Genomic DNA, 18,721 nt, shown 5'->3' with positions numbered 1-18,721 from the left:
TTGCTTCAGGTCCTTCCACAACATTTCTACAGGATTAAGGTCAGAACTTTGACTTGACCATTCCAAAACATGAATTTTCTTCTTTGTAAACCGCTCTGCTGTGGATTTACTCCTGTCTTGTTGTATTATCCATCTTCTATTAAGCTTCAGATGACTGACTGCCACCCTGACATTGTCCTGTAAAATGTCTTGATACAATTTTGAATTCATTGTTCCCTCAATGATTACAAGCTGTCCAGACCCTGAGGCAGCAAAGCAGCCCCAAACCATGATGCTCCTTCCACCATGCTTTACGGTTGGGATGAGGTTTTGGAGTTGGTGTGCAGTGCCCTTTTTCCACCAAACATTTCTGCCTAAAAGTTCAACTTCTGTCTCATCTGTCCACAGAACATTGTCCCAGAAATGTTGTAGAACATCCAGGTGGTCTTTTGCAAACTTGAGATATGCAGCAATGATTTTGTTTTTGGAGAGCCGTGGTTTTACTCTGTGGTGTCCTTCCATGCACACCATTCTTGTTCAGTGTTTTTCTTATAGTGGACACAAGAACAGAGACTTTAGCAAGTTCTAGAGATTTCTGCAGGTCTTTTGCTGTTACCATTGGGTTCTTTTTCACCTCCTTCGGCACTGAACATTGTGCTCTTGGTGTGATCTTTGCAGGATGCCCACTACCAGGGAGAGTATCAACAGTACTGAGATTCCTCCATTTGTAGACAATTTCTCTTACTGTGGACTGATGAACACTCAGGTCTTTAGAAATGCCTTTGTAGCCTTTGCTAGCTTCATGCATCTCCAGAATTATTCTTCTAAGGTCCTCTGAAAGTTGTTTTGATCGGGGCATGGTGCTCATAAACACATCTTTCTTGAGAAGAGCAGGTTGTGTCAGTAATCTGACTTTGTGTGTCTTTTTTTTTAAGAGCAGGGCACCTCTACAACCCACACCTCCAATCTCATCTCATTGATTGGAACACCTGACTCCAAATAGCTTTTGCAGAAGGCAATACCCCAGAGGTTCACATACTTTTTCCAACAAATACATGTAATATTGGATAATTTTTCTCAATAAATAAATGAACATGTATAGTGTTTTTGTGTTATTTATTTAATCAATCAGGTTCTCTTTATCTAGTTTTAGGACTTGCATAAAGATCTGATCACATTTTAGGTCATATTTATGCAGAAATTGAGAAAATTCTACAGCGTTCATAAACTTTCTAGTACCACTGTAAAGCTATTAGCCAACCAAAGTCTGAGGCAGATTAACCAGTCTATGATGAGAGATGCCTTTGTACCAAAACCTGGATTTATAAAACAGGTCTTGTTGCCCTGGGCTAACCAGTACTCATAGCCAATGGCCCCGATTTACCTTCACTGAATTCAGAAGGCTTCCCTGGGGACTGCAACATGAAGGAGTGAAACACCATGCCCCATTATAGATTAATAGGTGCAGACCAGAACAAGGTCTGCTTCCAGCTTTTCAGCTGTCAATGTGGTCTTCTTCTGCCGTAGCCCATCCACTTCAAGGTTTGATGTGTTGTGCATTCATAGATGTTCCTTGCACACCACAATTGTAATGTGTGGTTATTTGAGTTACTGTTGCCTTCCCATCAGCTTGAACCAGACTGGCCATTCTCCTCTGACCTCTCTCATTAACAAGGCATTTTCACTCACAGAGCTGCTGCCGACTGAAAGTTTTTGTTTCATGCACCATTCTCTGAATAGTCTAGAGACTGAAAACTCCAGGAGCCAGCAGTTTCTGAGATACTCTAACCACCCGGTCTGGCACCAATGATCATTCCATGGTCAAAGTCACTTAGATCATATTTATTCCCCATTCAGTTGTTTGGTCTGAATAACAAATGAACCTCTTGACCACGTTTGCATGCTTTTATGCATTGAGTTGCTACCACATGATTGGCTGATTAAGTATTTACATTAACGAGCAGGTATTCACGTGTACCTAATAAAATAGCCACCTAGTGTCTATAGATAGGAGGATAAATTGAAAGCTTACCTTTCCCAAGATTATAATGGACACCACATTTAGAAATGAGGCACCAACAGTGGTCAACAAAAAGCTGACAAATGAGTTGGAAGTTTTAACTCTAATTCTTATCCAGGTCTTGTAAATAACCACTGCAACGACACTAGAGATTACTGCAAAGACCTGCATTGAAACAAAGCAGCAATTAGGTGTCTCAAGCTGTAGCAGGAAAGCAGCATCCAACATCAGGAACACCCACCATCCAGGCTTCTCTCTTCTGCTATCAGAGAGAAGCGACATGAGCCTCAGGACTCACACCATCAGGTTCAGGAACTGTTATTACCCCTCAACCAGGATCCTGAACCAGAGAGGATAACTTCACTCAACTTCACTTGCCCCAATACTGAATTGTTCCCACAACCTATGGACTCTCTTTTAAGGACTCTTCACCTCATTTTCAATATTTATTGTTTATTTATTTATTTGTATGTTTGTTTGTTTGTTTGTTTTTTATTATTATTGTTGGGTTTTTTTTTCTTTTTGTATTTGCACAGTTTGTCTTTCATTGATTTGATTATGGTTATTGGATTTATTGAGTATGCCCACAAGAAAATGAATCCTGGAGTTGTAAATGGTGACATATATGTACTTCAATAATGAATTTACTTTGAACTTTGAAGTGATTGGAAACCTCATATGTTCATGGGTTATCTGCAGTCAACCATGGAGCACCAAAATGGAAATGAGAATAAGCCCCTCCCTGGGATTCCAAAGTAGCGGTATAACATATCTTATGGATGGTCACATCCTTCTGGCGCTATCACTTCCATTTTACATAAGCTGGGAGACCAATGGATCTTCTACAGTGTACCCTCCTGTGGATCAACAGGACCCGTAAATTAATTTCAAGACTAGGGATAATTATGCGTGGAACATGTTGCCATCTGAAGACCTGAGAATGTCTGCACTATTTTGAGTCTGTTAACTAATATTTATCCACCTGAAAACTAATACGCAAGTCCAAAATGCACTGGCAAAAGTTTCTACAGTCTGACACTATGTCACCCTCAAATTGTTGCTCAACCTTCACAACCTTTCATCTCTTTTGTCTATTGGGAACCAAATAGAAACACCTACTATATATGTGAGAGATAATGTAAGATGGATATTATGGGTTCATATTTAACATAATTACTTTATAGGCATTTGTACAAGGCAACAAAACTGGAAACTTCCGAAGTGGTGTCCTCGTAACTATTCAATTATCAACATTAATATTTGCTGGGTATGATTTGATATTTCTTCTATATACGATTGTTATTTATAAATAGAAATATTTTCTAAAAAATTCTGGTGTCCGGAAGGATCCTTAAGAAACTATAGATTAATACCATCCACAAACCCATAAGGACGCTCAAATCTCAGCTTATGCAGGTCAAACACGAGGAAATCTGCAGATGCTGGAAATTCAAACAACACACACAAAATGCTGGTGGAACACAGCAGGCCAGGCAGCATCTATAAGGAGAAGCACTGTCAACGTTTTGGGCCAAGACCCTTCGTCAGGACTAACTGAAAGGAAAGATACTAAGATATTTGAAAGTAGTGGGGGGAGGGGGAAATGCAAAATGATAGGAGAAGACCGGAGGGGGTGGGATGAAGCTAAGAGCTGGAAAGGTGATTGGCGAAAATGATACAGAGCTGGAGAAGGGAAAGGATCATGGGATGGGAGTCCTCGGAAGAAAGAAAGGGGGAGGGGGGAGCACCAGAGGGAGATGGAGAACAGGCAGGGTGATGGGCAGAGAGAGAGAAAAAAAAACAAACAACTAAATATGTCAGGGATGGGGTAAGAAGGGGAGGAGGGGCATTAATGGAAGTTAGAGAAGTCAATGTTCATGCCATCAGGTTGGAGGCTACCCAGCAGGTATATAAGGTGTTGTTCCTCCAACCTGAGTGTGGATTCATCTTGACAGTAGAGGAGGCCATGGATAGACATATCAGAATGGGAATGGGACGTTCAATTAAAATGTGTGGCCACTGGGAGATCCTGCTTTCTCTGGCGGACTGAGCGTAAGTGTTTAGCGAAACAGTCTCCCAGTCTGTGTCGGGTCTCACCAATATATAAAAGGCCACACCAGGAGCACTGGACGCAGTATACCACACCAGCCGACTCACAGGTGAAGTGTCAAAGATCAGATGCAGGTCAAAGATGACCTAGGGCTCAGGTCAGCTGGTATTTACAGGATTCCCTGTGAATGCAGAGCAGCATGTATCTACCAGAGGGGATGCAAGGTGGAAACCCACATCAAGGAACACAGGAGGTGTATCTATTTGGGTTACCCAGAGAAATCAGTGGTAGCAGAACACTACATTCACAATGGCCATAGGATTGACTTTGACAGCACAAAACTACTGTGCTGTGCCAATGACTTTTGGAACTACCTGGTAAAGGAAGCCATTGAAATAAAACTAGAAGAAAAGAATTTTAACAAAGATGAAGGTTTTACTCTAAGAACGCAAGTTAAATTGTAAACAAGGTGGGAGAGTAGAAAACTGATTAGATGAGGACTAACCAATCAGGAAGGACAGACTATGGTAGTATAAATACCACCAGACTAGACGTGCCCAGGCATCATCCCTGATGAAGATGGCAGAGATTGTCAGCGAAACATTAGTTATAATTGATACTTATACCCAACTGGAAACCCAACAAAAGTTTATTCATTAGAAATATTTAAATTAACAACAATGATACTTCATATGATTAACAAAAAGTGTGCACAGCTCTTTAATAACTGAGAAACAAATTGTCTTGAAGAAAGCATTGCAGTTGGGTTTGGGGGAAAGAAAATGAAAGGAATGATTCTTGTCATATTTAAGTGTAAAATTAGATGACTGATTGATCACTAGTTTGCTACTTTACACTGATTCAGAACAATAATAGAAACTCTGGAATGGTAATTACCTAGAGCAGACACTTCATCTGTAAAATGGATGAAAAGGGTAAGTCAAGAACCTGATACTTACCATCAGCATCCCAACCAAAAGTGAGAGTAGCATTTTTGTACGTCGCAGAGTACCTGGGTAGTAAGGTTCATCGTCACCAGTAACTGGGTCCTACAAGATGAATGAAAAATAATATGATTCTTAATTTACAATATACAGTTGAACTTCTTATACATATTGATACTAACGTCATAAGTGAAAAAAGGGAGCAGGTCCTGAAAACAGAATACAGGGAGTTAGGAAGGAAGCTGAGAAGCAGGAGCTCAAGGGTAGTAATCCCAGATCTGCTGCCTGTGCCACGCGACAGTGAGGATAGGAAAAATGCGTGGCTTAAGAATTGGAGCAGGGGGTAGGGATTCAGATTTCTGGATAATTGGGACCTCTTCTGGGGCAGGTGCGACATGTACAAAAGGGACGGGTTGCACTTAAATCCGAGGGGGACCAATATTCTTATGGGCAGGTTTACTAGAGCTGTTGGGAGTGGTTTAACTTAATATGGCAGTGGGATGGAGATCAGTATGGTGGAGCTGACGATGAGCCACCAGGTTTACAAGTAGATTATGTAATACATAATATGAATGTAAGGAAGGACAAGCCAATGATTGGGTGCAAATGCAGACAGAGGCAAAATTCAAAAGGGCCAAGAATGCAGGATTGAAGGTGCTGTATTTAAACGTGTGTAGCATTTGGAATAAGGTGGACGAACTCATGGTGCAGTTAGAGATTGGTTGGTATGATGTTGTGGGCATCACTGAGTCATGGCTGAAAGAAGGCCACAGGTGGAAGCTTAACATCAATACTTTGTATTGGAAGGACAGGCAGGAAGGCATAGGCAGAGTTGGGGCTCTGTTTGTAGAAGATGGAATTATATCTTTAGAAAGAGGTGACATAGGGTCAGAGAATGTTGAATCTTTGTGAGTGGAGTTAAGAAACTGCAAGGATGAAAAAAACATTATGTGAATCATATATAGGTCTCCAAATAGTAGCCAAGATGTGGGGTTGAGATTGCAAAGGGAGCTGTGTAAGAGTAATGTCACAATTGTAATGGGGACTTCAATATGCAAGGGGATTGGAAAAATCAAGTTGTTATCAGATTTCAAGAGAGAGAATTTGTTGAACACCTATGAGATGGCTTTTTAGAGCAGCTTGTGCTTGAGCCTATTTGGGTAAAGGCTATCTTAGATTGGGTGTTGTGTAATAACCCTGATCTTAATAGGGAGCTTAATGTAAAGGAACTCTTAGGAGGTAGTGATCATAATATGATTGGATTTGTACTGTAATTTGAGAGAGAGAAGCATAAGTCACATGGAATTACAGAGGCATGTGAGAGGTGCTTGCCCAGGAGGATTCTGTTGGGGATGACAACAGGGCAGAGGTGGCTGAAGTTTCTGGGAATAGTTCACAAGGCAAAGGATAGATATGTCCCACAGAGGAAGAAAGTTTTCAAATGGCAGGGTAGGCAACCGTGGCTGACAAAGGAAATTAAGGACTGCATAAAAGCCAAGGAAAGGGCATATAAGTAAGAAAAGTGAGTGGGAAGTTGGATGATTGGGAAGCTTTTAAAATCCAACAAAAGGCACCTAAAAAGGCTATAAGAAGGGAAAAGATGAACTATGTGGGTAAATTAGCCAATAATATAAAGCAGGATGCTAAAAGTTTTCTCAGTTATATAAAGAGTAAAAGGGAGGTGAGAGTTGGTATTGGACCACTGGAAAATGATGCTGGTGATGTAGTAATGGGGGACAAAGAAATAGCAGATGAATTTAATGAGTACTTTGCATCTGTCTTCACTGTGGAGGATACCAGCAGTGTGCCAGTGGCCCATGAGTGTCAGGGAGTAGGAGTGAGTACCATTGTTATTACAAAGGAAGAAACGATAGGCAAACTCAAAGGTCTTAAGGTGGATCAGTCATCTGGACCAGATCCTGGTCCAGACTACATCCCAGAGTCCTGAGAGAGGTTGCTGAAGAGATAATGGATGCATCGGTCATGATCTTTCAGGAATTACTTGATTCTGGCATGGTCCTGGAGGACTGGAAGATTGAAAATGTCACTCCACTCTTTAAGAAGGGAGGAACACAAAAGAATGGAAGTTATAGGCCAGTTAACCTAACATCAGTTGTTGGGAAAGTGTTGAGAGTTTCTTATTAAGGATAAGGTTTTGGGATACTTGGAGATTAATGATGAATTAAGTCAAAGTCAGCATGATTTCCGTAAAGGGAAATCTTGCCTGACCAAACCTGTTAGAGTTCTTTGAGGAAGTAACAAGCAGGGTGGACAAACAAGAGGCAGCGGATGTCATTTACGTGGATTTTCAGAAGGCATTTGATAAGGTGCCACACATAAGGCTGCATAACAAGATAAGATGCTATGCCATTATAGGAAAGATATTAGCATGGATAGAGGTATGGCTGACAGGCAGGAGGCAGTGAGTAGGAATAAAAGGGGCTTTTTCTTGTTGGTTGCCAATGACTAGTGATGTTCCTCAGGGGTTAGCATTGGGACCACTACTTTTCACATTGCTTGTCAATGATTTGGATAATGGAATTGATGGCTTTGTGTCAAAGTTTGTGGATGATACAAATATAAGTGGAGGGGTAGGTAGCACTGAGGAAGCAATGCGCTTGCAGTAGGACTTAGACAAAATGGAAGAATGAGCAAAAAAGTGACATAGTCCGTGAGCCAGGACCCCAAATTTGGGCCACTGGTACCATCTGGGGGGAATAATTTTTATAGTGATTTTGGCAAGGTATGCACCCCTAGTGCTAGAAAATATGTGATAGCATTGCAGCGGTGGTAGCTTTCTGTGTGAACCACATGGCTAGTGACTTGAACCAGTAGAAGAGCTACTCCCAGGAAACCCTACTACAGTGGGTGATGGAATGAACTTGGCCCAAAGAGTGAAAGGTGATGAAGTTACTTTCAGAGATGTTGCCACAGCAATTCTGGGTATGGCTCTGAGGGAAGGCGGTCAGAGTAGCAGAAAAGATGTTGTGTTCGACACATACAAGGAGAACTCTATCAAGAATTGTGAAAGATCTCTACGGGGTGAAGAGACTGGTCATGAGTTGCAAGGTATCACAGGCACACAGATGGTGAGGCAATGGAGGAGCTTCCTGACCAAAGTCAGTAACAAAAATAGTCTCATTAGCTCCATAGTCCATGAATGGAGGAAGGCTGAGTACAGAGCAAAGCTACAGGAGAAGATTCTGTATGCACTTGTGAATGACAAATGTTACAGAATCACATCTCAAGACAGTGAGGAGGTGTCAGCTCTTCAGTGTCAACAAGAAGCCGATGGCCGCCTACTTCTCCATGCTGCCCATGCCACAAGAGAGGGATACCAATCTGTAGTGATCTGCTCAGAAGACACAGATGTCTTTATCATATCTTTAGCATTTTGTGACAAGATTGAGGCCCCATTGTTCCAGAAGTGTGGCACTAGAACCCATACAAGGCTTGTAGACATCAGGAAGGTTGCTGCCACTGTTGGCATAGAGGTTTGTAGGGCTCTCATCGGGTTGCACGCATATACAGGATGTGACACTGTAAGCACTTTTGCAGGTAAAGGGAAGACAAGTGCCCTAAAACTTCTGACCAGCAACAGGGAAACTCAAGACACATTCTTAGAGTTGGATCAGGAATGGGACCTCTCCCCAGAACTGATGGACAAACTGGAGGCATTTACATGTCTCCTGTATGCCCCAAAAGCATCGACCACCAAGGTCAGTGAGCTCAGGTATCACATTTCTGTGCCAAAACAGGTGAAATCGAAAGTCAACAACTCCCACCATGCAAGGACTGCTTAACAAGACATACACAGCAAGCCAGCTACCAGGCTGCTATATGGAGAAGATGTTTGGAGAAGGACCCACAAGTGTCAAGCCCTGTTGGCAGAGGATGGAAGATGGAGAGAGAAGAGGAAGCTGAACAGTTGGTGGTGCACCGGATGGAAGGCCAGCCAGCACCCGATGCCGTCCTGGATCTACTGGCCAGTAACTGTCCAAAAAAATGTTCACTCCCAAGATGTATGTGTGTTGCAAATGGCCTCAGGTGTACTGACATGTGTAGACTAACAGATGGAATACAGTGTTGGGAAATATATGATAACGCATTTTCGTAAAACAAACAATAGTACAGACTATTATATAAATGGGGAGAAGGTTCAAACATCAGACGTACAGAGGGACTTAGGAGTCCTCGTGCAAGACTCCCAGAATTTACAGGCTGAATCTGTGGTAAAGAAGACAAATGCAATAGTGGCATTTATTTCAAGGGGGAATAGAATATAAAAACAAGGAAATAATGCTGAGGCCTTATAAGAAACTAGTCAGGCCATGCTTGGAGAATTTTCAACAGTTTTGGGCCCCACATCTCGGAAAGGATGTGTTGTCATTGGAGAGAGTCCAGAGGAGGTTCACAAGGATGATTCCGGGAATGAAGGGGTTAACGTATGAGGTGTGTTTGGCAGCTCTGTGCCTGTATTCACTGGAACTTAGAAGAATGCCGGGAGGATCTCATTGAAGACTGAGGGAGGAGCCGTGCCTCCAATCGCCTTTATACAGGGGTCTGTGGGAGGAGCCACAGGAGCAGTCAGCAGAGGAGCGCGTCCAGACAGGTATATGTAGTTCAGCACAGAAACCTCCTGAATATTGAAAGGACTAGATAGGGTGGATGTTTCCTGTGGTGGAGTATCCAGAACTAGAGGACAAAGCCTCAAAACTGAGGGGTTACCGTTTAGAACAGAGGTAAGGAGGATTTTTTAAAAGAATGGTGCACTGCCTCAGACTGCAGTGGAGGCCAAATCCGTGGGTATATTTAAGGGAGAAGTTGATAGTTTCCTGATTGGTCAGGGCATCAAAGGATATGGCGCGAAGGCAGGTGTATGGCTTTGAGTGGGATCTGGGATCAGCCATGAAGGAATGCTGGAGCAGACTCGATGGGCTGAATGGCCTAATTCTGCTCCTTTGTCTTATGGTCTAATGGTCTTCTTTCTTTTTCCATACTAAAGTAAAATACTTTTAGATTATATTCTATAATTATACCCAGACACACCCAACTCACAAAAAACGCAGACTCAAACTGGAAGCTTGTTTCTTTGTTATTGATTTATATCGTGGAATGTATAAGAATACTAGGAATGCAGAATCTTTAGGGAAATCGTCCAGCCATGCGAAACATAATGAAACACTGATAGTTTTAGTCAAACTTAACCGTTTCTCAATGAAGAGAAAGATGAGAAGATTAACTTATATTTTTTAAAATAGATGCTATAAGTAAATTTGAACAAGTCAGAATAAATCAGCTCCACAACATATTGTTATTGCACTGGATATGATTTTGTTTTGAAAATTAACCAATTACTATCCAGTTCAATGCTCCAAAATGTCAACCACAATTCTTTGCACAGCATGCAATAGAAGTAATCCAAGTTTGAAAGAGCACTAAAAGCAATCTTCTATGAGCTGCAGCCAGGAAAAGATAGATAATGTAGCTGTAAATACTCTAGTAGGCTGGGATGATACATAACTAAAACTAATTAGCTTCTAGCTATTATATAATTGCTAGATTAGTGTCATGTTCAGAGTTTTGCTAAAAGGATGAGAGTAATGTGTTGCAATTGGTAATTGAAGATGGATAACTGTGAAACCACAAAGAGCCATGCATCTTTGAAGATAAATCCATCCCATTAATACCCAAGCAGACAAATGTGCTGTTGAAAAAATTGGATCATATCAATGCCTCATATTCCATCTTAGTTGTCTGCAACCTGATAGCATCAACACTGGCTTCTATGACTTCCTGCAACCACTTCCCTCTGTCAGCCCACCCCACCTCTGTTTTCCCTAATGTCTCTGGAATATTTACACTTCTCTTCCCTTCCCCTGCCCTTACAAGATCTAATCATCTCCTTTACCTTCCCTGCATTCCATGGTCTTCTGTCCTCTTCCTTCTTCTTCATCCCTTTGTCTCTTACACTAACCTGCTTCTCACATCACTCACTTTTCCCCCCTCCCCCCACCTACCTACTTTCCCCCTCACCTGGATTCACCTGTCACCCACCAGCTCATGGTCCTACCCTCCCATTACCCTTTTATTCTCACTTCTGCTCTCTTTCTTTCCAGTCCTTATGAAGGATCTCAGCCCAAAACATCGAATATTTGTTTCTCTCCATGGATGCTGCCTGAGCTGTTGGGTTTCTCCAAGCATTTTGAGTGAGTTATTCCAGATTTCCAGCATATGTAGTCTCTCTTGTATCTCAATGCATGTAGCCCCATCAGCTCCATCCCACCTCACTCTAATAAATCATTCATACTGTGATGATCCAAACAACAACACAGTTAATTTTAAAAAACATTGTATTGCTTTCTGTATTCAGATTAGGACTACTCTGCATCATACACCATGCCACCATATCTAGGAATTTTATAGATTCACAAGTGAAACTGCACAGAGGAAAAGCAGATACTTCTATATTTCTGAAGTGGAAGATCTCCCAAATCTTTAAACATTCTCATGCAGATAATAACTATATTTTGTCATCTTTACTGCAGTTGACACTCCTTCAGGAAAACTAACTTGACAGATTTTTCTCACAATGCTAGCAGAAACAAGAGGAAAGGGGATTATTAAATCTTGAGATGATGTGAAGATGACATTTCATTTAAAGAATCAGAAAAAAAAGACTACAGATAGCTAACACGAGGAAATCCGCAGATGCTGGAAATTCAAACAACACACACAAAATGCTGGTGGAACACAGCAGGCCAGGCAGCATCTATAGGGAGAAGCGCTGTCGACGTTTCGGGCCGAGACCCTTCGTCAGGACTAACTGAAAGGAAAGATAGTAAGAGATTTGAAAGTAGTGGGGGGAGGGGGAAATGCGAAATGATAGGAGAAGACCGGAGGGGGTGGGATGAAGCTAAGAGCTGGAAAGGTGATTGGCAAAAGTGATACAGAGCTAGAGAAGGGAAAGGATCATGGGACGGGAGGCCGAAGGAGAAAGAAGGGGGGGAAGCACCAGAGGGAGATGGAGAACAGGCAAACAATTAAATATGTCAGGGATGGGGTACGAAGGGGAGGAGGGGATAAGTATACTTATCCTTGTAAACAGAACAAGTGCTACACCCCAGACAGTCCTTCCAGATGAGGCGACACTTCACCTGTGAGTCAGCTGGTGTGGTATACTGCGTCCGGTGCTCCCAGTGTGGCCTTTTATATATTGGTGAGACCCAACGCAGACTGGGAGACCGTTTCGCTGAACAGCTATGCTCGGTCCGCCAGAAAAAGCAGGATCTCCCAGTGGCCACACATTTTAATTGAACGTCCCATTCCCATTCTGATATGTCTATCGATGGCCTCCTCTACTGTCAAGATGAATCCAAACTCAGGTTGGAGGAACAACACCTTATATACCTGCTGGGTAGCCTCCAACCTGATGGCATGAACATTGACTTCTCTAACTTCCGTTAATGCCCCTCCTCCCCTTCTTACCCCATCACTGACATATTTAGTTGTTTGCCTGTTCTCTATCTCCCTCTGGTGCTTCCCCCCTCCCTTTCTTTCTCCTTAGGCCTCCCGTCCCATGATCCTTTCCCTTCTCCAGCTCTGTATCACTTTCACCAATCACCTTTCCAACTCTTAGCTTCATCCCACCCCCTCTGGTCTTCTCCTATCATTTTGCATTTCCCCCTCCCCCTCCTACTTTCAAATCTCTTACTATCTTTCCTTTCGGTTAGTCCTGACGAAGGGTCTCGGCCCGAAACGTCGACAGTGCTTCTCCCTATAGATGCTGCCTGGCTGCTGCGTTCCACCAGCATTTTGTGTGTGTTGTTGTACAGATAGCTAATCTATCTGTTGTCTACAACACCAAGATCAGATCACTAAATGGCTTTGTACTCACTGGCACTTTATTTTCAAACATATTAAATATCCTTAGCAGCAAAACATAAAGCTGAAATATAAAGATGATTGAATTTACTTTTTAAAAATGTCAACGATCAGTAAACAATAGTTACTATTCATGCACATAATTAATTGTAGGCGCTTTAATTGCAGGTGTTCAATGTCTGAGGAGTTACATGATTACAGTTCTTACAAACCTTATGGAGTTACCTGTTAACTGAGTTATTAGGAAAAGGCTGCATGAAAAGCACATCAATAATAACTTTAAAAAACAAATAAATAAAGCCCAAAAATAAAGTCATGCCAGCTATCCAGATCTCACCACTGCTTTTGTTATGCAATTCAGCTGATACTGTGTTGATGGTGGTGTTTGCTAAGTTATTGAACCTTGTCATCCGTATATATCAAAATGACCTTCAGTGCTTCTTTATGTATATAGCATTTCACCTGTGTATCTCTTTGTTGTGATATTAAGACAAATTTGGGAACTCCAACAAAAGGCACTTGAATCTAATCAGACCATTGCAACCTTTTCGACTGATGTGATTTCAATCCTGCTGCAGTGTTGCAGCACACTGTCAATGATGGTTCAAGTCTTTTACGTTCGTTCAACATGGTTAAGGCCATCCCTAATTTCCCCTTGACTTTACTAATACCAAGGTTAAGAAACCATAGGAAAGAAAATACATTTTCTATTTTGAATGTCAATCTGCTGGTTTTAGTCAGTTTTAATAAAATCATTTAAAAAAATTTCATTGTTTGATTTCTTCAATTTAAATTTGAGACCAGGAGAACTACTCCTGGATTAATAGTTCAGACCTCTAGTAACTAGTGCTGTTATTCAGCCGTTAGCTTCATTTTCTCAGCGTGTGAAGCTGTGTGGTTCTTTGCAATGTTCCTTAGACGCTTTTCCTGCTTCAGGTCATTAATCCTTGCTTCGGTACTTTAGATTGATGTTGGAAATGGCCATGCTCGAGTTTGTGAAATGCTCATTGTAGAAATGAGACAAGGTTCTGGGCTGTGTTCTTAGTCAGCCAAGTTTAATAATTTTGTATACTTCAAATTGTGAAAATCTTCAGGACAGATGTAAACCAAAGAATTTATTTTAGTTCACGTTGTGATTACTCACAGACAGTTGCTAACTTGTGATCACATCACCAGATATATGTATTGATCTGGCATTTCTAATTGCGACTTTGCTTAACATGGTTTACAACACAGTTCAAAAATAGCAGGATTGCATCAGTTTCTGCTATGGTAATAATTACTGATTATAATAATTAAGTACTAGTATACATCAATCCCTTCTTATGTTATATTGTGAATAACCACATTTTTCAATTGGATTGGAAAGAATTAGTATAAACAAAGTTGTATATTTAATGCTAAAGATGAACATCTGTAAATTATACATACTGCAATTATTTCTTCCTATAACTAGATAAGGTGATGTGTAGTGATGTCTAAAATGGCTTATTTATCAAATAAATCAAGGTTGTGAATTTAAATTCAACTGAACTCTACCTTTCTCACAGATGTTCCATAAAACTCAGGTCTGGTTGGCTCATCATTTTCAAAGTTCTCAACATCCCATCCATACACCAATTTAGCATTTATTCTTTTCCACAGTTCCAGAAAAATTGTTCCTGGAAGCAATGCACATTGATTCATTTCTCAAATTAAATAACAAAGAATTAACAAACCACATGGCCCATTAAGTCTGCACCAGTTCATTTAAAGTTTAAAGAGTAATTCAGTTGGCTTCATTCCCCCAGTCTTTCCACATATCATTGCAACTATGCTCAACTCCAATTTGCCTCCAATTACTTTGTGAAGCTTATTATTGAAACTATATCAACACCCTAATGGTAAGTGACTTCTGTTTGTGTATTTAGTATTTCAGTAATATTTGAGTAATATTGTAAACATATTGTCGATTAAGCAGGTTATATGTAAAAATACGTAAATGGCAAATGACGTCACACCACTGCGTCATATGTGCAGCCTCGCTTAAAGTTAAAACAAAACTAAAACACATTTCTCCTGGGCTCCAGCCTTTTTGCTTTAAATTAGTTTTATGTTTTGGAGTTAAAGCGTAATTCAGTTGGCTGATCATAACAGTGGTAATGACTGCCTACCTGTTGAAGCGCAATGAGTTTTTAAAAATGTAACAAAGTAGGACACATACAAGTTGGGCAGACAAAACGAATGGACTGCACAGGGTAGAGAAAAAGCTAAAAAGTCACGTTGCAGTTTTCAAAAAGAGCACTTATCTGCATGCTGTTGATGAAAAGTCTGAAATGATGAGAGTGAAACAAGACTGAGTAGCCTTAAGATTTACAATGTGAAAACTAACAACGGACAAGCAAAATGGCTTACACCGGAAGTGAATGGCAAATTAATTAAAATGGAATTGGACACTGGCTCAGCTGTTTCAGTAATTCCACAAAATAAGTTTGAATGGCATTTCTCAGATACTGAACTGAAGCCTGCAGATATTCAACTAAGAACTTATCATTCCTGACAGAATGAGAAATGATCATTCCTGACAGAATGACATTTGTAATGCTGAAATACAACAACCAACAGCCACAACAGGTTTGTATGAGGTAAAAACAGGAAGGCTAGCATTGTGGGGCCATGATTGACTGAGACAACTACAACTTGATTGCAAACCCATCCACCAGTTACATGCCACATTCCCTGCGAGAGAGTCAACTAAAAGCAAATTAAGAAAGGTACCCGATGATGTCCCAGCAGCATTCAGAGATATCACTGGAGAGCTCAAACATATCAAGGATAAAATTGTGTTAAATGAAATTGCCACACCAAAGTTTTACAAAACGTGTCCAGTTCTTTGTACCATTGTGACAAAGTAGCTAGTGAGCTAGATCACATGGAGGCTGAAGAAATTCTTTCTGAGGTTGAGTGGAGCCCATGGGCAATGCCAGTGGTCCCAGTAGCCTAAAAGAATGGGTTTATCAGGATCTGTGGTGATTTTAAAGTCACCATCAACTCGGTACTGAAAGTAGATCAATACCCTCTGCCCAGGACAGAGGATACCTTTGCAAACCTTTCTGGAGGAAAACATTTCAGCAAAGTGGACTTAGCTGAAGCCTACCTACAGATGGAGATGGAAGAAGAATCCAGAGTGTTTCTCACTATAAACACCCACAAAAGGCATTCTCACTATAATAGGCTTAATTTTGGACTTCTCTGAAGTCCCAAGACAGTGTTAAAAAGATTAGAAGGTTATGGGCTCAGTGCATCAAGTGTGGATTCTTTAAACTAAGCATCACTTACTGTGGTCACACATTAACATACAATATTTTCATATGCGTGCTGAGAAAATTCAGGTACCACAGTTTTTTCTTTGAATTTTACTTGCTCTCTATTAAACTCACTTAAAGATTCCTTACCCCACAGGCAAACGATAAGACCAAACCACGGTGTGGCATCATTATCCAAGGCAGATTGAATTATTGTAAAGAAGTCACCTGAATGTACACTATAAGAAACAGGGAAACAGAATAGGTGAATAGGAATCTTAAATTAAAAGTAAAGTTGTTAGTCAAAATATAAACTGGGGAATATTGATCAGGCCATTCTAGATAGTAACTAGCAGCTGACAAAGTCCATTACATTAAATTCCTAACAATTTGAAATTAATCTCCAATTTTAAATAAAGTGAATGAATATTGAAAAATTTTATGTGAACAAAATGCACACACACACTCAAGAAAATAACAACATCTTAGACTTAAAAGAATATCATAATAAACGTTTTGACTTTGGTGCAAAAAATATGATTGATGTGACTTGATAGAGGATTTAAAATAAATTTACAGAATATTTAAAAAGAGATGTCTCTACGGAGGCTATTAAAATAATTTGATATTCTATTTAAGTCAAACCTCCATTACAAATACATTGAACAATGCCAACATTAAAAAAAGACCAAACTTAATACCCCAGAATGTCACCAAGTCTGAAAGTTACCCATTTATTGTATTTCTATATTTTCTATTGATTAATTAATCCTCAGTCTCCATCGATATGTTATCTTCAATATTGTGCTATAATTTTGTTTCATAATCATTTGTGCATCACCTTATTGAATTCATCAGATTGAATATTACATCATCACTACACCTTACTACCTATTTTGGAATCATGAGCAAAACTCATATCATCAGACTGAAAGGCAGTGGAACAATTTATATGGTTAGCTTTAACTCATTGGTATAAAGAGTGCAAATTAAAATTTGTTTGCTACACTGTCTTCTTGGTTTTAAAGAGCTGTTATCATCATCCTGCACTTTACACTGACTATATTTTCAGTTCATTCTGGAACAGAATATTTTATTTTGGCACCTATTTAAGTTCATGAATCTCCTTTGCGATATTAGTTTGAGGGTACATTACTTTTACTTGTCATCTGCTTTGCCTTTTTCATAGAATATCTAACAGTACAGTCTCTTCAGCCCACTATGCTGTGTGAACTTATATAAACCTACTCAATGATCAATCTAACCCTTCCCTCCTACACAGCCTATACTCCTCCATTTTTCTTACATCCACGTGCCTATGTAAGAGTCCCTTAAAAATCCCTGGTAAGTCAGCCTCTACCACTAACCCGACAAGTTGTTCCAGGCACCCACCACTCTCTGTGTAAAACAACTACCTCTGACATCTCCTCTAAACTTTCCTCCACTCACCTTAAATGGATGTCCTCTAGTATTAAGCATTGCTGCACTAGGAAAATGACACTGCCTGTCCACTTTATAATCTTCTACACCTCTATCAAGTCGCCTCTCATCCTCAAAGAGAAAAGCCCTACCTGTCTCAAACTATCCTCATAAGACATGTCCTCCAATCAAAACAGCTTCTTAATAAATCTCATCTGCACTGAACACAATACTCTAAGTGTGGTCTAACCAAAGTTTTATGGAGCTGCAATATAACCTCATGGCTCTTGATCTCAACACCTCAACTAATGAAGGCCAAAGCACAATAAGCTTTATTAAACACAAGGGATTCTACAGATGCTGGAAATCTGGAGTAACACATATAAAATGCTACAGGAACTCAGCTGATCAGGCAATATCTATAAAAAGGAATAAACAGTTGACATTTCGGGCCAAGACCCCTCATCAGGACCTGGCCCAAAACATCATGTTTATTTATTTCCATAGAAACTGCCTGACCTGCTGAATTCCTCCAGCATGCCTTCTTAACCACCCTATCAACTTGTGCAGCAACTTTCAGAGATTTATGTACATGAACCCTAAGATCCATCTGTTCTCCCAATTACTAAAAACCCTGCCATCAACCTTGTACCTTCAAGTTCACTCTTCCAAATGTATCTCTTCACACTTCAGATAGGAGTCATAGACTCTAAACACTTTTCTGGTTTGAACTCCATCTACCATTTCTCTGCCCAGTTTTTCATCCTGACTATAACTTATGACAACTTTCCACACAATCTATAACATCGCAACTTCCGTGTCATCTGCAAATTTACTAGCCCTTCCTTCCACTTTCTAATCCAAGTCATTTATAAAAAGATCTCTAAGAGCAGGATCCAGAATAGAACCCTGTGGAACACCACTAGTCACCGATCTCCAAACAGGATAGATATATTACTATCACCCTCTGTCTTCTGTGGACAAACCAATTCCGACTCCATGCAGTGAAGTTTCCATGGATACCATGCCTCATAACTTTCTGGATGAACCTATCATGGGGAACTTTATCAAATGTCTTACTGAAATCCATATACACCATATACACTGCTCTACAATCATCAATTTGTTTTGTCATGTGAAA

General features: G+C 40.4%; 1 protein-coding gene across 1 annotated transcript in view; it reads right to left on the bottom strand.

Annotated features, from left to right (window-relative positions):
* The window catches only part of LOC140726034 (anoctamin-7-like), a 62,877-nt gene that overhangs the window by 17,174 nt on the left and 26,982 nt on the right, over positions 1-18,721 (bottom strand). Inside the window, exons 6-10 of the mRNA XM_073041930.1 lie at positions 16,312-16,400; positions 14,426-14,538; positions 10,774-10,776; positions 5,009-5,098; positions 2,012-2,164 (exon numbers count right to left, since the gene is read on the bottom strand). Coding sequence (XP_072898031.1) covers positions 2,012-2,164; positions 5,009-5,098; positions 10,774-10,776; positions 14,426-14,538; positions 16,312-16,400 — 448 coding nt within the window. The remainder of the gene's footprint in view (positions 1-2,011; positions 2,165-5,008; positions 5,099-10,773; positions 10,777-14,425; positions 14,539-16,311; positions 16,401-18,721) is intronic.

The sequence above is a fragment of the Hemitrygon akajei genome, chromosome 4 (assembly GCF_048418815.1).
Source record: "Hemitrygon akajei chromosome 4, sHemAka1.3, whole genome shotgun sequence".
In the NCBI taxonomy this organism is placed as follows: domain Eukaryota; kingdom Metazoa; phylum Chordata; class Chondrichthyes; order Myliobatiformes; family Dasyatidae; genus Hemitrygon; species Hemitrygon akajei.
Note: the sequence above shows the minus strand (reverse complement) of the source record. Positions and strands in the feature narration are given on the sequence as shown.